General features: G+C 41.7%; 2 protein-coding genes across 3 annotated transcripts in view; one reads left to right on the top strand and one right to left on the bottom strand.

Annotated features, from left to right (window-relative positions):
* Window positions 1–1,544: 1,544 nt before the first annotated feature.
* Window positions 1,545–21,046, bottom strand: LOC136627981 (solute carrier family 2, facilitated glucose transporter member 9-like). The gene is made up of 12 exons (XM_066603539.1): window positions 20,446–21,046; window positions 17,167–17,265; window positions 13,956–14,116; window positions 13,018–13,142; window positions 11,709–11,838; window positions 9,473–9,621; window positions 7,383–7,570; window positions 6,734–6,844; window positions 5,929–6,030; window positions 5,736–5,811; window positions 4,155–4,282; window positions 1,545–2,347 (listed from the first exon to the last, which is right to left on the bottom strand). The coding sequence occupies exons 1-12, from the start codon at window positions 20,467–20,469 to the stop codon at window positions 2,168–2,170; spliced, it is 1,473 nt and encodes a 490-aa protein (XP_066459636.1). The 5' UTR covers window positions 20,470–21,046; the 3' UTR covers window positions 1,545–2,167.
* A 744-nt stretch (window positions 21,047–21,790) lies between these two features.
* DERL3 (derlin 3) overlaps window positions 21,791–26,259 on the top strand; it is a 154,946-nt gene continuing 150,477 nt past the window's right edge. Inside the window, exon 1 of one of the 2 annotated variants that reach the window (XM_066603543.1) lies at window positions 21,791–21,876. The gene's annotated coding sequence lies outside the window, so the exon portion shown is untranslated. The remainder of the gene's footprint in view (window positions 21,877–26,259) is intronic. The other variant, XM_066603542.1, reaches the window with a different exon arrangement.

The following is a 26,259-nucleotide window of genomic DNA, read 5'->3' as shown; positions in this document are numbered from 1 at the left end:
TCCCAATTATAATAATGACCTTGAATATGTTCACATATGCCTTATCAGCTTTCTCTCTCCCATGCCTTCTTTCCTTGAGAAAGCTCACTCCCGTCTAGTAAGAAGCGTCCAGGAACATTTTGTTTTGATACAGTTGTCACCGGACATTGATGTATTGTTTATGTAGGAGATTTCTTTGAAAGATGTGTATTGCTAATTAAAATTTGCAGATGTTATGTAGCCTTGGGCATGCACAGTAATCAAATCAATACGTCAGCAAACCTTTCCTATATCATCTGTAACTTTGAATAAACTTTCACTTCACTCATGGCATTCCCATCGTGCATGTGGCTGTCCATTTGTGTCGTCTGAGTACTCACCCCTAAAGACCAATTTGGAAGCAGACAGCATTAGCTCAACGGTCTCAGTTTGACCCCCCACAGGGTTAAAGTACCAACCTGATTGCTTGTTATGGACACATCTCCTTTTTTATTCCTTTGCATAAGTTTTCATATAACTCAGGGCTTATTCAGATGTGTGTATATCGGCTGGGTTTTCACGCCCGGCTGATATACTCTGTCCCTCCCACTTTCCGACTCTCTGCTTGTCTCCTCCTCTTCGAACAGTTTCCAATTGAAGTGGGCGGGATGGGGTGGAGCTAAGCTCCCGCTCCCTCCCTGACCCTTGTCCATAGCCAGCAATGGGAGTGGGCGGGACAGAGCGGAGCTTAGCTCCGTTCCCGGCCCGCCCCCTCCCATTGCAAATGCAGGAGTGGAGGAGAGAGGCAGAGACTGTGAGTGGGAGGAAAGGGAGACTGTTTAAATTGAATCGTATATCAGCCGGCCATGAAAACAACCCTCAAACTGAGTTTTTCACATTATTGGGAAGTCTGTTGACAACCAATAAGGATATTACTGCTGTCACATTATGAACAGATCATACAAGAATATGAGATTTTTAGCTTATACATTGGATTCCTAGAACTTTTGCCCACAACTGAATATACATTTTAGTATGCTGTTTGTGATTGTAAGGCCCAATGTCCACAGGTGGATTCGATTTGCAGAACCCGCGTGGGAATCCACAAAACAAGCCACCCATAGTGATGCAAACCAATTAAAAGCATGCGGATTCCCGCACAGACGGCTTCCATTGAAGTCAATGGAAGCCGTCCGATCCACGGCACACCCGTAGCTGACACTGTGGACGTGACGCGGATTTGCAGGAAAACAGGAGTTGAAAAAAAAATTGTACTGTGCATCCGCAGTGCAGAAGAAAGAAGATCTGTCCGTGGACGAAGAAGACCCAAACCGGCTCCGGACAGGTAAGAAAATGTTTTTTAGGCCTCATGGCTGCTGGCACAGGTGGAAACCGCTACAGGATTCCACACTTGGAAACCGTGTGTGCCCGTGGACATGAGGCCTTATTAAAGGCAGGTTAAGATCTTGAAAGCTTAATTTCTTTATGCCTGCCTGCATGTGGCAGTATACTGTACATATAGGTTACTAATGTCACTGGTCGCTATTATTCCACTCTCTTGTAGAATGAGAAGTAAAATTAAAACAAATTATTTTCTATTTAAACTTTTATTTTTAATATCCCCTGCAGAACAATAAATCTGCCTTAAGCTTTGTGCAGGAGCACTGAATATAGAGTAATTTTAACCCAATTCCTTCTGTAGGGCAGCATAGGAGATCTGACAGATCTGAATGTTCTAGGAGGAGGGAGAGCGATCAGTCCTATATGCTGGACAGCAGTACAATAGCGGGAGCTTCTCTACAAAGCTCATATTAAAATAAATCCCTTCATCTTCCAATTATACTCTGAGAACACTACATACAGGATAACCCAAGAATATGCACTCTGACATAATGGGGAAGAGATGATTACATGCTGGATACATATACACATTGCAAGCAGTATATATACTAGGTCTATGTCACTTTAGAACAGAAATGTGTCATATAGTATATATAGTAACAGAGTGTAAGCCTGAAAAACAAGACATATGTCCATCTAATTCAGCCCATTACCCCAATGTTATTCCAGAGGATCCAGAGCATATAGCGTTCTCAAAGCATGCAGGGTAACATTTACATTGCCTCTATGCACATTCTATTTCATCTTCAATGCAGCAAGTACATAGAGCAGGTAAGTCCACTCTAGTGACACGGCCCTTAACAGTTCATCATAGGCTGGTGGAAAACTCCATAGGTAACTTCTTATGTTTAAAATTCAGCCTGTTGAATTCTGCCGTGATTTGCTGTAATGTCTTCCCCTTTGTCTCCGGAAGGAAGAAAAACAGGAACGTTCCTGAGCAAACAATACTGGCCACAAAGATGAGGAAACAATAATGGCCAAGAGCAGCCTGAAAAGGAGAGAAATAAAGTGAGAGCAATGAAGGATGGACCTAGAACCCAATTTACCCAGTTACAATAAAATGGAGATCCACTAGCTGGCCATATATATTAGGTAAAAGTCAACTATGTAATGTATAAGGGCATCTCACTTGATAGCAAATATCTATGGAAAGAAGAATCAGGAATACTGAATTTCAGCCTGTCTGATCCATTCCTCTTGCAGGAAATAGGCCATTGCCAGAGGTGTCTGACAGCAGCTTGTGCCTCCCCCATTTAGAAACCAACATGCTCAGCCGAATCGAGCATGCGTGTTTATGGTGAAGTTAGGATGAAAAGCTGCTGCCTGAACGAGTGTCCAACAAAAAGATATCTAAAGTGCATGGTCAACTTTTGCCTAAGCTGTAACTACTAATCTTTATATATAAAATAGGATGTATATATGTATGTGTGTATGTGCCACCATAACTTATGAACGCCTGGAGCAATTTCAACCAAACTTGGTACATATATAACTCATCCCATGGGGACAAATTTGAGGGGATAAGACAGCCCCACTACCACTGGGGGGGAGGAGAGGGGAATGCCGGAATTGTACTTGAGCAGATGGTTTTTATTTCACAGTCTTATCTAACACAGACGACCTCCTCCTCATCACACACTAATTTATTACACAGACGACCTCCTCCTCCTCTCATAGTAATCTATTTCACAGACCTCCTGCTTCTCAAATAATAATATCTTACACAAACAACCTCCTCCTCTGCTCCAACTATCACACAGCTTCCCACCAGCACTAAGCCACTATGTACCACACAGAAATTAGCCCAGCACCCACTCTTATGAAAGCTGTCCAAAAGGAAATCTGTGTTGCCCATAGCAACCAATCACAGCGCAGCTTTCATTTAACCTCAGCAGTATAACAAGTGAAAGCTGAGCTGTGATTGGTTGCTATTGGTAACAAAAATCTTTGCGCGCACCACGGACCTTAGATGCGAGTTGCACTCACATGTCCTATCTTTGGCAGTGCGAGTATTTTGTGAGTCTAAAAATTGTTCATGTGAACACTTTTATAGAAACTCATTGGTTCTAAGCTGACAGCCACGATTTGATCACATGAAAACTCACGCGGTATTAAAAACGTGGCATGTCCTATTTCTGTGCAGGCCTCGCAGAGGCTCACACAGAAACGTCACCGCTGACACGCCGGCTCTGATTTGCGCACGAGCAGCTGTGCGTCAGCCGACACATCACAGAGCGGAGAGAGAGAAGACGCCGGACAGGTAAGTAGGAGGTGAATGCCGGGGCATGGGTCACATCCTGCTGCATGAATCTCGCAGTCGGAATCCGACCCAGCTGTGGGCATGAGGCCTTAGTATCTTGTTATATATTAGTTTTATGGCCACGGTAAATGCCCTTCCAAACAGTGCAGGTTTTTTACATTTCTTTAACCCTTTCCAATCCACTATCTGACCTCTGAAGACATTATGATTTAGGGCTGTACAGTTCAGATGTTGGAAGACATCCGTCGGGGTTCTCTTACTGTATATTGCCAGCCTCTCTGCTGTCGGAGCCTATCCAATGTGTCACCTCATGCAGTACTGGCTGTAGTCAGCAGATAGCGCTGTTGTATAATGGCAGAAAAACAGTAAGCCCCCTAGGAAAACCAGAATACAAATTGGATTGGAAAGGGTTAAGATCAGAACTAGAAGTGGATCCATAGACTGTATATAGACTTCCGTAAAGCTGAATATATAGACTTCCATAGAACTGCATAGTGTTTGCGCTGTTAGTGGTGTCTAAAAAGTTCATACTCACCTCCACATACGGGAATACCATCCCTATCACATAGAGTCCGATCCAGTTGAGGCAAGTAATAATCACAAACATTGCCGCACGGGAAGAGTGGCCACAGAGTTCAATAACGATGGCAATAGTTAATGTCCCTATGGAGTAAAGACAAAATGAGACTCCAGTTAAACCTTGCTGCATCTGTAGGCCCAGAATATCACCAGACCTCAACAAGTGCCTGAGCAGCACAAGTTACATAATATACAGGGATATAAGTAGAAAATTGGGAGAAAGCTCAATTAGGGCTGTATCCAATTATATTACCAATGGAAAATAAGACAGCACAAATCAGGCCTTAGTCACACGGGCGTTTTTCCACGCGATTTGCGGATCGCATGACGGATGCGCATCCGCAAATCGCGTGACCGGGGCCCAAAAATCGCCCGAAAATCTGCTCCTAGCCGCGTTTCATTAGAAATGGGCCGGAGCTGTCCAGCGCATTGCATTCAATAGAGCCGGCAATACAGCCGGCTCCATTGAAAGCAATGCGCTGCGGGCGTGCGCGGGATGAATTGTCGGGAAGAGCTTAAATATATAAGCCCTTCCCTGTAATTCATCCAGAAATGTGTTAAAATAAAAAAAATATATATACTCACCTTGTCCCGGCAGCCGGAGTTCACCGCGGCTGGCCTGCAGTGGGTGTGAAGGGGGTGTGACTCAAAGCTGCCCCTGATTGGCTCAGCGCTGAGCCAATCAGAGGCAGGTCTCACTCACACCCATTCATGAATTCATGAATGGGTGTGAGTGAGACCTGCTTCTGATTGGCTCAGGCTGAGCCAATCAGGGGCAGCTTTCCGGCAGCCCATTGCTTTCAATGGAGCCGGCTGTATTGCCGGCTCTATTGAATTCAATGGGCAAACATCGTTCTTCTCTGCCACAGCTGTTACAGCTGTGGCAGAGAAGAATGATTTGTCTTCTATATGTTCTCAATGGGGTCGGCGCTGCTGCCGCCGGCCCCATTGAGCGCATATAGAGAAGAGAACAGGAATCGCAGATCGCAGATAGGTGCGATCTGCGATTTCTGCTCTATAATTTATCGGACGAGCGCATAAAAAGCGCTCATGTGTCCGATACCATTGCAAAGCAATGGTTTTAAAAAATCGCGCGAAAAATCGCCCATCTGACTGAGGCCTCACAGTGTAATAATAATCTAAAGTACAGATGTGTCTTTCCTTAACCCCTTAAGGACCAGACTGTTTTGTACCTAAATGATCAGACACTTTTTAGGGATTTTACCCATGTGGTGGTGTTACTGCCCTATTTTTTTCCTTCAGTTACCAATATTATTTTACTGCATTTTTTTCTGTGACATATAGGGCTATTTTTCAAATATCTTTTTCACAGATTTTTTTCCCATTTTTTAGTTTTATTGGGGGTAAAAAGCTAAAAAAAAAATGATTTTTTTAACATTTATAATTTTTTTTGCAAATTAGTATATTTACACTAAAATAAAGTATGAGAATGGGTACCATTTTTTGTGTACTTACCTGGACAAAACTTAAGAACATTTGAATGCTACTTTACATTTTTCACAAGGTGAATAAATACCTGGACCCGTGCCATAGAAAAAGATGAACAAAAAAATGAACACAGCACTGCAATATGGAATCCAATGAGCCCAGCCCTGGAGTAAAGAGAGAACATACATTGTTTAATTGTGCTTATCCCTAATATCTTTAGGGAAATGGGATGGGGACAGAGATCAGTTATGATGGATGGACATAAAGATAAGTTTTATTACCTGAAGTGACAGAGTGACTGTGAGACCACCTAGCATAGTAGCCATGAACCCATAACTTCCAAGCAGAAGGACTTTTCTTCCGTAGCGCTCTATCAGTACACTCTGCAAACAGAAAACCAAATGTAATTTGCTGAATGGTAGGGAAATAATTATGAACAGAACGCTGAGTTTAACCCCTTAATGACGTGGCCCTTTTTTTCCCCTATTTTCATTTTTTCCTCCTCCCTTTTAAAAAATGGTAACTCCTTTATTTACCTATTGACGTAGCTGTATGAGGGCTTGTTTTTTGCGAGACGAGTTGTATTTTTCAATGGTACTATTTATTGTACCATATAATGTACTGAAAAACTTTTAAAAAATTCTAAGTGAAGGGATTTTCTAACCCTAGCACACTACTATTTCATAATCTCATATAACTTTTGCCCTTTAGTATACAATAAATCAAAGTACTTTGCTATACTATGTTATAGCCCTGAATACCAAAATCTGGCATCCAACTATGTGATCTTATATGCCACTATAAAGTATCATAAAACATCATGTCACAAGGATTGCTTGTCAGTAATTATCTCACATGATTCCACAATGATTTCTTTCAGTCTGATCATTTGCTTAAGCCCAAGTACTTACGCAGCAGCCACTCACTTTGGGCTGGAATGGTCCTCATTATACTAGTTTATGTATGGCCTTCTATTGTTATAAATAGTGGATCTAAACAGTTTGTACTCGAATTAGCTTCTTACAATATTGCCAGTTTTTGTAGTGATTAAAAGGTGAATGAATACGTTTCTTTTGAAATACTCACACATAACAAGACAGCCATCAGCTCAAAACATCCTATTCCTAGAGAAATATAGGGAATTTTCTCTGGGGGCAATCCAGCAGTGAGGAAAACACTGTTCGCATAATAGAAAATCTGGAAAAAAATTTAAGGAGAAAAAAAATAAATGAATACACCGGTATCTCAAGTTACAAAGGCCTTGTAATATGTTCAACATACAGTGGTCTTTCCTGAATTACCAAAATTAGAAACTACATTCAGTATAATGCCACAGACAATGCAGATTTGCAGTGGGCATTCACTGGTAATCCCCTGTATTAGTGAAGTACATGCACCTATTGTCTCCCTAGTAGCGCCTCTCTGCATTACAGTACAGTGCTACTGTACATGTATAGTGTTCCCTCTAAGATGTGTGCCTTGGAAAGGAAAGCGTTAAAATATTTAAATGAAGTTAATGTTACTTCAGTAGTTGCTCTACCTGTCTGCTGGTTATGATTTTTTTCCCACTTTGTCATTTCTAGAGATCTTTGCACTTGTGTTTAACAATTTCAAAAGATCTATTTGAATAGATATCGCCTTAAAAAAATGGTTCCAATCATTATTTGAACATGGAGACATTCGCTAAGTCTTCTGACCCCATGGTTATGTTGACTGTGTAGAGAAATTACTTAACTGCACTGATGCCAGACATCTGAAGAGTAAATGTAATAACAATCACAATGTAGAACTGCCAACGTAGGGATGGTTCTTTCACCAGCTCTATGACACTCAGGATCTTAGACTTCTTGCGCATCTCCTGCTCTGCCAAAATTTGATCCATCTCAGATTGATAGTTTCCAGGTCCCCAAATCCTGTGCATAGCTAAATACAAATAATTTTTTTGTACATTTTTCCATATATTATATGCTACTGTAAATGGTTTCCTTCAAATAATACAGCTCATCCTGCAAAAAGCAAGGTCTCGATGTCACATTGTGCTCCTGGGACCTGTAATTCTATGGGCTTCCAGTAGTACACTCCTGCAGGTGTGGTTGATTTGGCTGGCTGATGGTGTGGAGTTCTCCAGCCAGCCAATCACCATTAATCTGTGCACATAAATAACAGCCATTCTTGCTAGAGAGTGCTGGTCACTATACCTCAACATCTCCTAACTAAACCCAGGTGTTAGGATGTATACTGTGCAGATTTTTGTTTCATGTTATGACTAGTTGTGTCCACCTGGTTTGTAGTCTGCATGCATGCGTTTGTTTTTTATCTTATGTCCCGTATCGGAACTTCGTCCTATGTCTGATCCCCCCTTCCGTTAGTAGACAAAAGCCTGGTTTGTTTATCCTACCTGTTCCTTGGTGGGTGGATGCCCGAGCCTTGTCTTATTCATTCCTCTTTGTCTGTTGGTAGGTGGACTGTAGGGCTTTGTTTTGTCTGTCCATCAGTAGTTGTGCACACTCCTAGCATGAATCATGTCCTATATTTGAATTCCCCTGTGTTGTAGGTGTGCATACATTTGTTATGGGTTATGTCCTTGTCTAATGTTCTTGCCTACTATCATTTAGGGCAAGCCAGGTATCCCTAGGTTCCAGTTTGGTGTTGTCCTTATTGGGACAATCACCCCACTTGTAGGCAGGGTTCCCTTTCTGTGGTTTAGTTGTATTGTTAGAGTAGGGACTCTCAAGAAAATGAGGACCCTTGACGTATGCTTGTGAGCTTATGTGTTTTGACCAAAATACAAACCAATACCTTCCACTTATTTATTTTATAATCTGCTTGTGCATTAGTACATTTGGTAAGTATTTTGCTGCCTGTTGTCATTGTCTGTGTTGTTGTTGCTTGGTTTATGTTTTAGTGTGCACGGTGTCTGTTCATGAAACATACTGTTTCCGTTCAGCCTTATTTAGGTTGCGCTCGTGTAGGTCATTGTTCTCACAGCCTGCACGAAAGTAACAATCATACATCAATGTGTATGGAAAAGCATAACAGTAAAAGGACCTTTCACACAGGTGGAATATTTCAGCGGAATTTTGCATCAAAATCTACAAGGCTAACTGTAGATTTTGATGCATGATTTCTAGCTGATTTAAGCCATTTCAATTAAACATCAAAATCTGCATGGAGCCGTGCAAATTCTGGCACAGATTTCAGGTGAAGAATGGGGAAATATTCTACCAGAGTGATAGGTGGCTAATGGCTCTTCGGAGGCGAGGATAAAAAAATGAAACTGAAAAAAATAGAATTGTCCTCAAGGAGTTAATCGTCAAGAAATATACATCTTTTTATGAAGGTGGTCTTACAAATAACAGTTCATGCCAAATAAGTCACAGTGTGTAGGTCCACCGTGGAATTCAGCCCTGTGAAATCAGCCGTAATCACCCGCGGCATGTTCTATTTGCCGCGGGCATACGTGTGGACGGCTTCCATTGCAGTCAATGGAAGCCATCTGTCATGTTATCTTCCGCTTTGGCATAGCGGAAGATAGCGTGAAGACGCTTCCCCGTCCACCAACACCCGCGTTATATGTCGCAGCTGGCGCGTCATCCGCTGTACTGTCATGCGCCGGGACATCGTTGCAGCGGATCCGGAGGTGAGTATGGGGTCTTTGGGAGGGCGCCGTGACGGACTCTGCTGCGGAAGTCCGCTTGCGGAGCCCGTCACAGCCGTGGGCACTGGGCCTTATGCATGCTAAAGACTCCTCATCTATGACAATATTTGCACCAGTATTTGTTTTGAAGATTTAAGTATGCATCTATAATTATCATGGTAATTTACCTTTTAAAGAGCGATCCTGGTCTTTCTTTACTAATATCAGATACGGAGGAGTCTCTGGGTAAAAGTTCATTAGTATGAAATGTAGCAGTTCTGTAAAACCACAAAGTGATAGCATTAAGGGCCACAATGTCTCTGTCCCCAGAACTTCTCTGAAAGAGAATAATAACAAATAAGTAATAAATATGGTAATATAGCTAAAAAGTCAAGTTAAACTACATTGTTACCAAATATATTTTATGTTAGCCCATGGGGAAACTGCTCACAGCAAGGCAAGAAAGGTCGTCAGCAAATCATGTGCTATGGAAGAATAATACTGTTATGGACAAAAATGTTGAAAAGCAGAAATGTGAATTTGCTAAATTAATCCAATATTAGGGTGAAGTCAGTCGAGCGTTTCTTTGCGCCTGCCTATGTGCACAAAAAAAAAAACGTCTGATAGAACCATTAGTTCCTTATGATGTGTTCAGATGTCTGTCTTTTACAGGCACAAAATACTTGCACCTGCAAAAGATAGGACATCCGTGTGCCGGGAAGGAGTCCCCTGATCACTGAACACTGTCACAGCACTGTCACAGTGTTCAGTCATAATAGGACTCCCCCACGAGGATGAAAGACTCCTCTTCCACAGCTGTCACAGCTGTGGCAAATGATCACAATGTTCTCCCATTGCTTTCAATGGGGCCGGCGCTGCAGATGCCCCATTGAAAGCAATGGGATGCAGGCAACCACCACAGTGTTTTTCGGGGAAGGGCTTGAAATATAAACCCTTCTCTGAAATTCATCCCTAGCTGCTGTAAAAAATAAAAAAATATATACATCACCTTCTGCCACGGTTGAATTCAATAAATGGCTGAGCACTGCCTCTGATTGGCTGAGCGCTGTGACCAATCACAGTCAGCGCTCAGCTGTCATTCAATGAATGGCTGAGCACTGCCTGTGATTAGCTGCCCTCCCCCCCCTTCCGAAAGTAAGACCTAGCTCTGTCCCTGCTATGTGAGTCTGCTGTGATGAGCTCCCCCTGGTGTCTGGAAGCGGCAATACCGTCTCTGCTGTACAAGTGGTCCAGGAACTGCTGTGGGTGATCGTTACAGTCCCCAGACAGTGTGTGGGAGTCAGGTACTTTACAGCCCTTATTTTCTGTGGCCCTGTGTGTGAGTCAGACAAGACAAGAAGTACTTATTTAAGCACAGTGCTATTGCTAGACATGAGAGATTTGGGCCAATGATTCTGAAAGAAATGGAGTCACAAGAAATTCACCAGGAAATTCAGGGTTTGGATTGTTATGATGATGTTCCAGAAGATGATGACATGACTGTCACTGAATAAATCTTGCTTTGTGTTTAGAAATATCGGAATCGGTAAATCTACTATAAATTGTTGTACATGGAAATAATGGTAGTAGCAAGAAATTCTTGATAGGATTCACAGTTTGTCTGGTTATGCTGGTTTGTGATGACAACTACTCTACAGTATATAATAAATGTTCATTTTTTTGTTCAACAATAAAAGTGAAATCTTCTTCATGGAAAAATAAGGCATCCCCTGAAAATAAGACCTAGTGCATCTTTGGTAGCAAAAAATAATATAAGACACTGTCTTATTTTGGGGAAACAGGGTATATATTTTTATTATTTTTTACAGCAGCTAGGGATGATTTTCAGAGAAGGGCTTATATTTCAAGCCCTTCCCCCCAAATCACTGTGGGGGTTGCCTGCATCCCATTGCTTTCAATGGGGCTAGCTGCAGTAGTGTCGGCCCCATTGAAAGCAATGGGCATGGAGCTTCAGTCATTCACATTTTTAACATGCGTGGAGTGTTTTCTTTTGCGCACATACGTGCTCAGAAAACAACGCTCGTCTGACTGAGCCCTTAAAAGCCACACTGGGTAGAGTTTAAATGGACAATGCTTTGTCATAAAAACCTCAGGGTTAGGGGTGCTCCACTTGACTTTGTAAAGTAACACAAGAACAGTTTTCAAATACCTCAACTGTTTAGCCTCAGCAGTGGCATACATAGAGGAAACAGGACTCCATAGTAAAAATATAAATTGAGCCCCCTGCTGATTTATTTAATTAAAGCTTAACATAGAAGTCTACCCTTTTGAGTGAAAGTGACAAGCATACTATATATTGTTCAGGGACAGGACAATTGTAGCACCAGATACTGAGCAGATAGACTGAGCCCATTAGATTATATTCTAATTATGTTTTAGATTATAGTTTATTCTAGCTCTTACCTGAGTCCAACAATTTGACCAAAGAGCTTTCCTGTGGTTACGAAGATTGGGGCTGTAGTGTTGACGAAGCCTCGAAGTTTAGTGGGAGAGATCTCTCCAAGATACTGAACATATATGTTAATTGCCAAACCTGCTGAAAAATAAACAGCTGTTGTATCTGTAGGATGGCAGTTCTGTGGTTAAAGACAGTTTCACATTATGGGCTCATTTATGCGCCCCTAATACGAATGACTGTTCCGGCCCGACCATTGGTCTACTGACCTTAACTCAGGGTATCATAGAACCCTATAATGCTCTGAGTTTGGATTAGTAGACCTGTCGTCAGGCCTGGACACTTTCCACATCAGGGGGCCATAAATAAGCTCCACATCAGGGGGCCATAAATAAGCCTGTAATAGGCTTTTCTGATACTGGGCCTTATGGTTTAATTAAAAAACTTCCCTGTAACTATGTCTGGATAAGACATCCTCTACAGCTAAATAAAAGAAGGTTTCTACCCCAAAATAGAGGTTTCCTTACTGTAAGAGCAGTTAGACCATGGAACTCTTAATAATAATATTACAAGCTTTCGTTACAAATTTACTGGAGATGGGTCATTGATCCAGTCATTTATTCTGATGGCCAGATTTGAAGTCATGAGGGAATTTCTTTTTCTGAGATGAGGTAATATTGGCTCCTGCCTCATGGATATTTTTTTCCTTCATCTGGATCTACATTGCAGAAAAATAGGCTAGATTAGATTGACTTATGTCTTTCCTTAGCCTTACTATGTTATAATTGACAAAGACTTGTATAAGGGTCCTTTCACACGGGAGGACTGTTGAGCACTTAAGTGACCGACAGTTGTCCCAAAGACAGCTCTTGTCCCTTCACACAGGAACGATATCCATTACCAAGTGGAGGTGGAGGACTCCGGAGATCTCTTCTAGCCACACGCCTCCATTCAGAGTAAACAGGAAGTCGTTCATAGCTGAACAACTGCCTGTTTACATGTGTCGATCATCATCAGGTTTTTATGCTTGCATAAAATGAATGATGAATGATAAGCAAACAAATTATTGTTTATTGTTTAATTGTTGGTCTAACAAAACTGAACGATTATCGTTCAGTTCCGTACAATCCAACAATTACCTGAATGATAATTGTTACATGTAAAAGGGCCCTAAGGTAGAAATATCCAGGCACAATTCACATTCCTAGATGAAACCAGCTAACTAAAGATTATTACTGGGATGCATAATAAGTCTCATGGTAACCCGCGTTTTGGTAAATAATCTACATGGAAATAACCCTAGGCCCTAACATGTACCTAATGTGAAGCCATAGAGAAACCTTCCCACAAAAATAATTTCATAGGATCCAGCAATCTTGCAAAGCCCAAGACACAGAGAGGCTGTTATGCCCAACAGGTCAGTGAGTCTGTGACACCATCTCCTGTGGAAACATAAAGAGGATTCTTATAAGGAAGAACATATGGCTCCATTTCTGCATCATGATACTGTTAGGCATTATTAACATTTGAATAGTCCAGAAAAAATTGCTGGTTCATTCGCTAATACGCTTTGTAGCAGGGAGCATATCAGCGCAAATGCGCATATGTTTTTGCCCTTAGTGTAACATACGTCTCTGCCTTTGACTTAGTGTAAGAGCTTCATCTATGGATTCTACGCCTTGAGAGCCCAGTCAGTGGCACATGGTGCTCCTTGGATAATGGGCATTGTAGGATCTCTTTTCACAGCACTGAAGCCACAAGAAAGTTTTTCAAAGTGTGGATCCCTGCAAACTGGGCATGCCCTATAAATCATAGAATCTTGCTATATTGCAGCCCTGGGTAAACCACACTTAGTATGAGCTTTTATGCTGAACATGCACCACAAAATAAAGTGAAAAATTATTAAAGTCCTAAAAGGTACACACTGACTATGACCTGTCCTACATCATTAGCTTTCTCTCCATTGGCCTCTCAGCATGCAGTGTGGTCAGTCAAATAGGAGAATCCCTCCCTCATGGTATATAATAGCTGTCATTTAGGAGGGTGCTCTTCTAGTAACCCCTGACCCCTGAGGACGCCACTATGTTGGCAAAACATGTCGGGAGGGTTTCTATGTTTCTTATAATTCAAACATGCAGACCTGGCGATATTATTTAGGCAGAGTTATTAGTCTGCAACAGTGACCTGCTTCCCATCTTATATAGCTACTAGATGGTTTTGATTTGAACATGGCACAAATTGTAGAAAGTACTTACTTCCCAAACCTTCTGCTCAGGTACCCAGCTGCCAATGATCCAAGCAATCCACCAACGCTGTAAACTGAAATTGCAATAGACCACAGCAGGGTGACGGTGTCTTTGGGGACAGCTGATCCATACCTTCCTATCCAGGTCTGGTTGATAAAGCCTTTGACAAACTGCAGAGGACATGAATTGAGGTGTTGTGGCAATGCACTGGCCAGAGAAAAGAGAAGATTATCTAATGACCATAGTGTGGATATTTCACTGCTGGGGCATCCCTATTACACATATGACTCGTATGTTGGAAGCATTCATAAATGGGAGTTTTGCATTCTGATCATGTTTTAATGGAGTAAGCAAGAACAGATTTACAATTTGCTGTCCAAAAAAATAGTTGTTGAAAATTATGGATAGATGAGAGGATGAAGAAGGAAAGATTAGCATCGGCATTTTCCCATTTAATATATAAAAATATGTTTTAAAACGATTTCGCTGTAGCATGACATTGTCAAAAGGCCACTTTTTCTGCTTTACTGCCAGTGCTGAGAAAATGATGGTGGCAAAGGAATAATCCTCACTCATTGTATTCCGAAAGGCACTACAGTGACAGCTGCATCCTGTAAAGGTGGACTGACAAAGAAGCTTCGTCCAGCATTGCAGTAAAATCAGCAGGTAAAGACTGCACATGTGGTCTTCCATCAAGACAATGCCCTGCTCATCGGACAGCTCTTATCCAGGGGTTTCTTCATGACAACTACTTTGAAGTGGTTCCCCATGTTCTCTACTTTCTTGACCTTGCAATTTTTGGCTTTTTCCAAGAATGGAGGACGTTCTCTATGGTCACACATTTTCTAGTCATGTCGCTCTTGCAAAACAGACCCCTAAAGAAGTGTTCGCAGAGGCCATGCAATCATGGCGTTGATGTTGTGAAAAATGTGTACGTCAAGAAGGAGATTATGTTGAGAAGTGATAACACTTTTAGATTTCTTGGATAAGTAGTTTTTAGAAAAAAAAATTAGGAGAACGTAGAACTTGAATGTACCTCATATATTGTATGTCGGTAGATTTTCCCGGCATATATAGCATACATAATCAACAAATGTGGCGTTAACCTAGCCTTAATTGGTTTTCCTAAAATGATTGTTAGTAGAAGTAGACAGCACTTGTTTTTGAGTATCGAAGAAATAAGCGAATAGACGTAGGAGTTCTATTTAGACTGGCAGCAAAAAATTAGGGGGCCAAAAGGGATTATATAAGAAAGTGTCTTTGGTGCCAAAGTGAAGAGTGTGGTTATACAGTGTGAGGTGCCTAGTGAACCTGTTGTTGGCCTACGCACCTGTTAGGCCTGTACTTGTCCATCATGAAAGAAACAATGGGCTAGAGCCAAATGTGAGTGATGAGGTGAATAAAGAAACACTGTGCAGTGGGTTACCTAAAGTGTTTTCTGGATCCAGAGGACTTAAAATGTCATTGTGATACCATGCAGCAAGGTCTGTAAATCATCATGAAGAAACAGACTAAGTTAAGAGTGCCTTCAGTCTTGGAAAAACAGGTTGTCAAGGCCAGTGCAGAAAGTCGCTTTAGCTGTGTTGCTCAGTGTATCTTCAGCTCTGGGAAAAGTCAGTTCTGAGAGGCCTGTGAGACACAATGGAGCAATTCAGCCTTGTAGAAAGTCAACTTTCAGAGTCAGAGCAGGTTGTACTGGATCTTCTGCCATGAGGAGGGATTTCGCTGAGTCAGGCTGAGTTGTGAGAATGTTCAGCACTGAGAAGAATTGTGACCACCGGTAAAAGTGAAGATTGCCTACCCTGTGACCTGTAAGTAGCCTGTTATTCCAGTCTTGTGAAACTAGTGGACAGATGGGACCAACAGCGAGAGTGTTAGTAGTGACTAGGAACCAACAAGTTTATCTGTACTACTTGAAGTATAACTACGAAGCTTATTGTACTTTTCAGTGTGAACTGTAACCATCAAGTGTATTGTGCCACTGTAATGTGAAAAAGTAAAGTAATTTGTTTTTCCTACAAGTTCTGTAAATTGTGTCTTTAAATGGTCACTGCAATTTGAGCAAACAATTGATTACGTGATGGCCAATATGATAACTAGGAAAAGTGCAAATCACTTTATTTACCTAAAATTGTATTTTATGCAAAGAAACACACTAAAATGCTGGCTACTACGTGTTTTACTTCTTCTTAATTTGCTAGCAACTGCCTTATGTAATATGAAGTCTGTCTCTAGTAACAGAGACACCAAGACAGATAACAGGAAGTGCAGTGAGGTTTTCCTTGCTGTTATCTCATGTTGCCTATAGAAAACAATGGCCTCATCCACATGGGCAGCTTTGAATTGCGGAATCCAAAGCAGGCGTCCACCTCCAGATTCGACAGCAAATACCGCCCATAGGATACAATGCAAAAGTGATTCTTCATGCACACGAGCAGAAACCAATTCAATGGAAGCTGTCCGACACGCGGCCGCAGTTGACATTGTGGACAGGCCACGGATTCCGCTGGAAAAGCACGAGTTTAAAAATGCAGATGTCCGACGGCGAACTGAAGGGAAGCGCTGCAGGGGGGCTTTCCTTCACCTCCATCTCTCGTCCCTGCAGGGAGAGAAAGGTTCCTCTGCAGAGGAATTCCTTCTCTCCCCTCTATTTTAAATGTCTCACTGCAAACTTCTGTTAGTCCCCTCATCATATGTGCTTCTGTGTTTGGTGACAGGGCAGCACTCCCTCCCCCCTTATCTCCTTGCATCTCCTATTCCCATTGTTTAGAAGTTTAAACTAAACAATTGGAATGATCAACCTCCCCCTTGTTATCCAACTCCCATAGGAGTCTATGGAAACTCCTGCACCTCGCCCACCAAAGATAGGTCAGGTCCTATCTCCACACGCAGCAGGGAATTTCAGTTGCGGGATCTTAGTGGCGCATGTCCTATTATTTTAGGTGCGATTTTTTTTTATTAGCCATGATTTTTTGCGTGACCTATACAGAGTGCGTTTCACCCTCATGTAAATGACGCCTAAGGGAAAGGATGAATAGTTAGATGAAAAGAAAGAGAATTATTTGGTGGGTAATGATGATGATAGATTCAATTGTGATCTTGATTTATTTATTAATCTGCTTCCATGCTTGGGATAGCTATTATTACAGTATATTTAGTAAATTAATTGGAATTGTATTGAATAATAGATGGATAATGGAAAAAAGGAGGTATTACTTACCGAAGACGATGAGTTAATCACTGAGAAATGATAGCCATATGGCAAACCATTACCGAGACCTAGCACAATAATCAGTGGGAGAAGTCTCCAGTGCTTAACCTAATGTAAAGCAAAGAGTTTGATTAGAATGTTGTAACTAAGGATTACACAGCAATATTGGCTTAAAGAGTGGTTCCAGGTTTATACTACTGTGACCAATCATCAGAATAGATCAATATCAGATGAAATGAATTCGGACAGAGCTTGGAGTACCATTCTGGGTCACTACACAATGTACAGAGCTGTGTTGTTTCCAGCAGGCAGTAGCACTGGTGAACTGCTGATTGGCATCGGCCCCTTCTAATCTGATATTTATGACCTATCCTAAGGATAGGCCATTAATAGTATAACCCCTTTAAATAGTACAGTGAACACACTCTCAATATGAGAGTAGTACAATAGCCAGAAAATGTGTCTGCATACACCTAATGCCAGTGGCTAAGGATCCTATTTAGTTATGGCTAGTTTCACACAGGCGATCGCGATTTTGTCACGAGAAAATCGTGAAATTCATGAAAACAAATATTTATGACACTATAACTAGAGATGAGTGAGCACGCTCAGTTAAGGCAGTTACTTGAGCGAGCATCGCTCTTCTCGAGTAACTGCATACTCGTCCGAGCAAATGCGGGGGGCAGCAGGGAGCGGGGAGGAGCAGGAGGGAGAGATCTCTCTCTCCCCCACCCATACCTGCTCCCACCCGCTTGCCCCCGCTCACCCCCGTGTACCCCCGCATTTGCTCGGATGAGTATGCAGTTACTCGAGAAAAGTGATGCTCGCTCAAGTAACTGCCTTAACCGAGTGTGCTCGCTCATCTCTAATTAGAACCTTTATGTATGCAGTTAAGAAAAAATATCCACAATGAATACTGTCGACATGGCCGTATGAAGGCTTGTTTTTTGCGTGGTGAGCTGTAGTTTTTATTGGCACTATTTTTGGGTAGATATACTATATTGAAAAACTTTTATTCATTTTTTTTAGAGCAGGGAGAGAAAACATCAATTCTATCATTGCGTTTTTTGTTGGGTTTTTTACAACGTTAATTATGCAGCATAAATGGCATGTTACATTTTTTTTGCAGGTCAGTATGATGATACCAACATTCTTATTATTTTTCTCTAGGTTTTTCCACTTTTTCCACAATAAAAACCCTTTTTTTGGAAATAATTTTTTTCTACATCACTGCATTCAAATTTCAATAACGTTTTTATTTTTCCATGTATGAACCTCTGTTAGGGCTCAGTCAGACAAGCAGCGATTCACACATATTTCCACGCAGAAAAAAAATGCACCGTGTGCGGCCGAACATCCACATGACCATGTCCATTGCGACCCATAGGTTCTTTCTTTGGCAGGTGCGGATTTTCGTCCGCACCTGCGATTCGTTTTTTTTTTCGTGCAGAAATACACGCAATCAATGCTCATCTTACTGAGTGCTTAGGGCTTGTTTTTTGCATAACGAGCTGTATTTTTATTGGTACTAATTTGGGGTACATAAGGCTTTTTTATCACTTTTGATAGCGTTTTTGGGGAGGCAAAATTAAGAAAATAAGCATTTTGCCTCCATTTTTTTCCACATTATTTTGCCATGCATAGTGTTTTCATAAATAGTGTGTTCAATTTATTGTATGGGTTGTTACGGATACAATGATACCAAATATGTGGGATTTTTAAAAAAAAATAGGTTTTTTTAATACAAATAGGGGAAAGAGTGCAAAAAGGTTTTCCTTGTCATGTTTTTACATGCTTTTTTTTCACTGTTTTTATTATTTTTTTTACACTTTTTATGTGCCTAAAGGGGACTTGAACCATAGCAGCTATGATAAAGCATTGCTTTGATCCCACACTATCTACATGATGTAAGTTTACCTCTTGGTGTGTTAAGTACCACGCTGCCATGACGTAAACTTTCATCATATAGCGTTAAGGTGTTAAACCTGCACATACAACTGTTTATAAGGCAGTGATTTGGCTATGTACTGATAGCCAGGCTCCTGCTCTAAATGCTAGGAGTGAAGAAACCTCAGATCCTGTAAGTTTGATCCTTTATATGCCAGAATCAATAGCAACTGCAGCATGTATGTAGACAACGGGAGAAGTCTCTTTCTGTCACCCATCAGCACCCTGCAGTGCACTTGCAAGTTATCAATGGGTTCCTAGGGCAGCTGGAAGCCTGCCATGGAGCTTAGCCTATTAGATTCCACCTCCTGCAGATTCTGATAGCCTTCTGTCATAGGCTTAGTAAAATGCAATAGTGGAGAGGTGAGTATATATATATATATATATATATATATATTTTTTTTTTTTTAACACATTCTAGGGATGATTTTCAGGGAAGGGTTTATATTTAAAGCCCTTCCTCGAAAATTCCTGCAGGGCTTGCTGACAGCCCATTGCTTTCATTTGGGCTGCAGAAGCGCTGGTCCCATTGAAAGTAATGGGAGAACATGGCAATTCTCTGCTTCAGCTGTCACAGCTGTGGCAGGGGATTCTTTACTCCCCGCGGGGAGTCCCCTTGTCACTGAACACTGTGACAGTGTTGTCACAGAGTTCAGTGACACAGGGACTCCCCGTAAGGAATATTTTCATGGCAGCGGCAGAGAGGTGAGAGTATATATATATATTTTTTTTTTTCACAAAAACCAAGGATGATTTTCAGGGAGGGACTTATATTTCAAGCCCTTCCCTGAAAATCACTGCAGGGGTTGCCAGCATCCTATTGCTTCAATGGGGCTGCCGGCAGCAGCCGCGGCCCCATTGAAAGCAATTCTGCACAGACCTGCATTCACGCGGTTTTGTGCGCACCTATGTCTACATGCGCGCACGCTCGTGTGAATGCACCCTAAGACAGTTATCATGTCATTTTACTGAATAGTAAACACTGTAAAAGCAAAACCCTAAAACAATGGAAGAATTTCTGGGGTGGTTTCCATCTCCCGACCCCAAAAAATGTTATAAACGTTCTACAACACATTATATGTACCCCATTGTGGTACCGTTAAAATCTACAACTCGTCCCCCAAAAAACAAGCCTTCATACAACTATGCCAATGTGTTATGCTTCTTGCAATAAAAATCGTTTGGTACTTAAGACAAAAAAATAAAAGTTAAACTTATGTACACTTTTTTTTACAAACATTATACTGAAACATTTTTGGCAATTTAACCAATTCCATTTAGTATTGCCCAAAATATATTGTTCATATTATTACATCTACAGTTAATTATATATGAACTTACCAGGTCTGAGAGGAGCCCTGCCATGACTCTGATGATGAGAAGACCAATAGTTCTGTGACATCAATTAAACTATTTGTGCTGAGAACTTCACCCCTTGACTTGGGAAACAGTGCAAAGGGTTATCAATGTTTGATGTGAATGGTCATCTAAAGCAGTGTTTCATAACTCCAGTCCTCGAACCCCCAACAGGTCATGATTGGAGGACTTGTAACAATTTCTGAGGCACTGACAATAATTACCTGTAGAGTAGTAAGAAAATCTTGAAAGCAACCTGTTGAAGGTAATTGAGGACTGGAGTTAAGAAATAGTGATCTAGAGACAGATAATGCCTGCTGCTTTCACTTGTAAGGCGGTCTGCCTTCTTCCCTCTGCTCCGCCGCTGTACAGTTCCCCAGTGCAGACCTCACATTAGTGCTGACGGATGATTTTTTTTCCCTGAGCACTGCTGGGAGGCCACCGCCAGCAAGGACACTCAGTGCTGGAGCCGGAGAGCGGCAGAGCGGGTAGCCGAGATATTCCAAGTCCTAGCAGCGTGGGGAGTGAGTGTTGCCTTGGATGGAGGGTTAGGGTGAAGGTTTGTTTAAGTGTTAGGGTTACATTATTAGCTGTAAATGCTTCCATTCTGGACCTTTTACAGCTAATAATGTAAGCCTAAAACTTAAACAAACCCTCACCCTAAACCTCCATCCAAGGCAAATTTCACTCCCCACGCTGCTGGGACCTTCCGGCAGCCAGCCAATCGGAACCTTTGGGGGTGTACCCTAGCCCTAAGCTGTCACTTTAGGTCCCCACCCATTATTCTGGTGGTGACAAAGTACAATAATACTGACAGCAAGTAGGGTGTTGCATTAAAACAAAAGGACAGCGCCATCATTAGTTACTGCTAGTTGCAGCAGCAGCACCAACATCAGGCCCACAGCATGGTCTGCTCACAGGACTTGTGCAACCTGAGCATTCTTTGAAACCACACGTGATGACAGAGAAGTGGTCATCTTTGAGCAGGGACAGATTGGCTATGTATTCGACCAGGAAACTTCTTGGTGGGATGACCGCCCCTGAATACACTCTGGGCTGACTATTGTGGGTCACTGAGCACAGGAACGGCGGCTGTCATTGACAGGTAACTAGAAACAGCCGACTTTATTTTAATGAACTGCAGTGGCCCATTGCGCTGTTCACCACTACCGGAGGGAGGAAGGAGCACAAATCAAAGGTAGAGCAGTAAGCTCCTTCTCTCTCCCCTCTGTGTCTGCTGAGTCTCATTGATTGGTGGAGCAGTAGTCAGTCTGCTGCTCTGCCAATCACAATACAGTGCTCCTGTTACATGGCTCCCCTCAGGAAGCATGCCTGTGACTGGGAGCAGAGAGTGATGTCCCGATCCCTCTTCAATAACAGGGGCATGTAGGAGACTGCAGGCGGCCCGACAGAAGTGTGAGTATGTTTATGTGTGTGTATATCATTGTATGTATGTTTATATGTATGTAAAAGGGCCACTATGTGTATGTATGTATGTTTAAAACTGTACCAATGTATATAGAGATACCTTCACATGTAGCAGAAATGGTTTGGACATTCCACTGTGGAAAATCTGCACCAAAATCTGCATCACAAATCGCATCAAAATCCGCACCAGTTTGCCACGGATCTTCATCAAACTTCATTGTTTGATTGAAAGGGTGAAATATCTGCAGATCAAAATCCATACACTGTTTTTTGTTGCAGTTTTGATTGTGGATTTTTTCACTATGTGTGAACATACCCTAGGGGAGTGTTCCCTCAGTGCTTTTCACTACACTGTAAGATTCTGTCTGGGGGTTCCACTACAGGTGCCGAAAACTGCACAGAACCTGAGCAGAACCATTCATTGTCATTTGTAAAAACGGATATCCCTTTTGTGTTCATATTACAAGGCTTTAGTATATTTGGAATAGCGCAGTCAACTACATTATTCTATGCTCCAAATATAATGGAAACAAACTGAACCACTGTCAAATGGACACCAAATGACAATGAGTGGGTCCACTTGGGGATCAAGCATAGTGCAGTTTTTGGCACCTGTAACGGAAACCCCAGATGGAATCCCACAGTGCAGTGAAAAGCACTAAAAGCAGCTTCAGACGAGATTATGTGCCAACACGCTTGCCTCGCTATGTATTTACACAGTAAATGAGGCTTATTTGCGCGTTTGCCTGGGAACTTTGCTGTACATATTTGCGCAGGCATGGTGTGTTCACATGGTTGGAGGACACCACCTTCCCATCCTCATTTAAATGGCTATAAAGCCTAATGATGTCCCAGTGTGTGCTTTTCCCGGTGGGTTTGCTCAGTGCATTGCTCACCTCCAATAGGCTTCTATGGGGACTCTTGGTGCGCAAATATGCAGGAAAATAGAGCAGATTCAATTTTTTTGTGCATGTGAGAAATGCGCATGTAAAAAAAAGAAATGAGAATAAATCCATTGATATCAATGGGTTATCTTCTTTCCGTATTGCACATTTTGTGCAATACAAGCAACTTTGACTATAACAGGGTCCATTCGGTGTCTGCTCAGTCGTCCAGCAATTTATTGAAGAAAAAGAGCTGCATGCAGCGGTATTTCTTCCAGTATTTTGTGCCGAATCTGCGACAGAACATCAGAACAGATGTGAAGGCAGCCTTACTTATGCAGAATCACAGTTACATATAGGCTACACTTCACAATTTAAGATGCAGGTCCTCATCCTTTTTATGGGGATGGTTGGAATAAAATAAGCCAGCCTTGAAATATCCCTAGAACTCCAGTGATCAGCTCCGTGTGGGTAAACTTGGTAGTACGTGTTTCATTTTCTTGCAGCGCCACAACAGATTAAATGAAAGTTTACATGGTGGACATTAAACTCAGTGGGCCGTCTGTGTAAAGGCCCATTTACACTGAGCGATGATCGCTCAAAAATCGCTAAAAAGCGATCATTTGAGCGATCATGGTTGCGTCTAAACGCGCATCCATCGTGCACTTTTCGTGCACTGCTAGCTGATTGTTAAATTCAGGCCAACCTAAAAATCGTCTTTCGTATCAGGAGTTCTTCATGGGTAGTGCTGATGGCATTGTTTCCCGTCGGAGAACAATGGAACTGAAAGCAGATAAGAGCCCTCCAGCTATTAACTGCTTACAGCTAAGGCTTCATTTGCACACTTAATTGCTATTAAGTAGCTGAGTAGCTACTTAATAGTTTATGCAAAATGATCGCTCAAAGCTGTCATTTAAACTGTCGTTTAACGATCTTTGAACGATCATCGGCTCGTGTAAATGGGCCTTAATGCAAGGATGCTCTTTGTAGATTCCAAAACACATAACACAATATTATCTTCAATTGGCTGTGATCAAGAAAGCAGTGTCTTTCAAAACGCGTCTGTGCTGACATGGTATCACACAGTACTCATCATTTATAGTTTTAGGGATTTTTTGTGATTAACGTAAAATACATTTTTTTAAGGAGCCGGCTTTTCTCCTCTTGTTGATGCTCCTTGTAGTTGTTTCCTCTACAGAGGTCCCAAACTCTAAATTCCCTAATAAGGTATTTGAATACGAGTTTTCTACACCATTAAAAAATACCATGGCTATTGTTAAACACTGAACTGGAATGAACTCCACCAAACATTTATTTAATTGCTTAATAATTTACAACTTCTAACAACAAATAGGAAAAAAAGGTTTCAGAGTGACAAGTGCCAAATAGCAGCAATTTAGTGTCAGTGCAAAGTGCAGCTCTACAGTGCTGATTGTAACGACTCTGGAGCGCAGTTCTTGTAATACAGTTCCTAAACTGATTTCCTAGAATTTTTTAAACTTTGTAGTTAAATATTTCAGAATCAAACAAGATCAGAACAGCAGGTCAAGACTGAAGAGCAGGCTAATGAGAAGTACTCATATATAACCTGCATAAACGTGTTAACATTAAAGTATGTATATTGTTCAAAATAGTTGCTATTCTTTAAAAAAAGAAAGATCACGGTTACAAACACAGCGCTGGCCCAAGAGTTTATGGGTGGACAACCACTTGCGTTTTTCTTGCGCATTTTTTTCACGCGTTTGTCAATGGAACTTTCTAATGTTAAAAACGCATCGCACAAAAATTGCAAAGCACAAACTTGCAAAGTGTTTTTAACATTAGAAAGTCCCATTGACAATCGCATTAAAAAAACGCAGCGATATTGCGTGAAAAAAACACGCTGGAAAAAGGCAAGTGGGTGTCCACCCTAAGGCCAAATTCACACAACCGTATGTGTGCTGCACCGCAAAACGTTGGGCACAACTTGCATCAGACAGCACAGAGACACTTGTGCGCATGCTGTCCGATCCCAATGAACCTTGCACATTGTACATCCGTGAAAACAGATGAGGTTAGGACAGGCAGCAATCTTTTTCACATGGACTGTAGGTCTGTGTGAATAATCATTTGCATGAATAACCTCATCTAATATTATGGGGCCGTGTGCTGTCTATGAGATGCACAGACAATACACGGACAGATAATACGGCCATTGGAATGGGCCCTAATAACTTACATACTCTTGTTCCAAATTGTGCCCCTCCAAGCCCCCTTACCTCCTATAAAAGAGCCACATGTAATGTACAGTACAATCACAAACATGATTGACATATCACATTACTGTCTCATGTTACAAAACATGTCTGTATTTTACATTCACAACCACATGACTCAATTATATGGTTTTCGCTGTGGCACAAAGTTTCAGTTTTATATAAATAAATATTAGTAATTATTGGGAAATTATAGTACCAGTGTTTCTGCTGGTGCAATGCGCCACACAGCTTTGCTACATGCATGTCACACACACAGCTCTGCTACATTGCTTTTGCATATGAGCTACATGTTATTTACAAACTTCAGCAGGTCACTGAAGTGAAATTGTAGCTTGTCGCTGTGTCATGTAAGCTGCATTAGCTTCACGGCGGTGTTGAAGCCTCTGTGGTGACATGTTTGCACAACAACGATGGTTTTTTTCAAGGCGGGACTGGTGTTGGTGGCATTAGCGCTTGAGATGACATGATACGTTCAGGAAATGTGAAGATATTGGTGAAGGACTATGCTTCAATATTGTTGGTCAATATACATCGCCAGCTATGTATGTGGACATTTGTGAGGTGTCATTTATTGGAGTCTCCACACAGGTGTGCAGCTGCGTCACAACATACAAACTGCCAGACTGAGTACTGCTGTATCCATAGCAACTGAGGCTATAGGGATTTGTGGGGGATGTAATCCACCAATAATCCCTCATTCAGCTCAGAGACCATGTGACTGGTGACATCATCACAGGTCCTGGCAGCAGACAAGCTGTGTATGTATAAATTTGTGAGGTGTCATGTATTGGAGTCTCCACACAGGTGTGCAGTAGTCTCACAACTTGCAACCTTCAGGTCGTGAGCGAGAGCTTAGGACTGTATTTCTCCTGCCTTAGCACTCTGCGCTACACGAGGCTTATCATTTCACTTCAGCTTTTATCATTATATATATCTACAAACCCCATGTATCTACTCAAAACTACAATTACACATTGTGTGATTTATTTCTAGATGTAAAGACAACTGTGGAGTAATTGCCCAAAACAACCATCCTACAATAAAACAAAAGTTTGGTTATCCAGTGTAACAGAACTAACAATAACATCCCTTTATACTTCCTACTCATGCTTGGCCCTGAGTTATCAAATAAATACAAATATTTACAAACCATAGGGAGAATTTACTAAATAATCCGCGCCACTTCTGTGGCATTCAAAAGTGACAAATTTACGTGGATGCTGTTTTTG

Source organism: Eleutherodactylus coqui, chromosome 5 (genome assembly GCF_035609145.1).
Source record: "Eleutherodactylus coqui strain aEleCoq1 chromosome 5, aEleCoq1.hap1, whole genome shotgun sequence".
Classification (NCBI taxonomy): domain Eukaryota; kingdom Metazoa; phylum Chordata; class Amphibia; order Anura; family Eleutherodactylidae; genus Eleutherodactylus; species Eleutherodactylus coqui.
The sequence above is the reverse complement of the archived record's forward strand: the minus strand, read 5'-3'. Positions and strand labels throughout refer to the sequence as shown.

Bases quoted from the DNA above. Each gene is read 5' to 3' on its own strand.
- LOC136627981 (XM_066603539.1), bottom strand. From the start codon at position 20,469: ATGGCAGGGCTCCTCTCAGACCTG. The intron at 11,839-13,017 runs GTACATGTTAGG...ATTTTTCAGCAG, and splicing joins TCTCTATGGCTTCACATTAG to GTTTGGCAATTAACATATAT. The intron at 4,283-5,735 runs GTATTTATTCAC...TTTACTCCATAG, and splicing joins TTTCTATGGCACGGGTCCAG to GGACATTAACTATTGCCATC.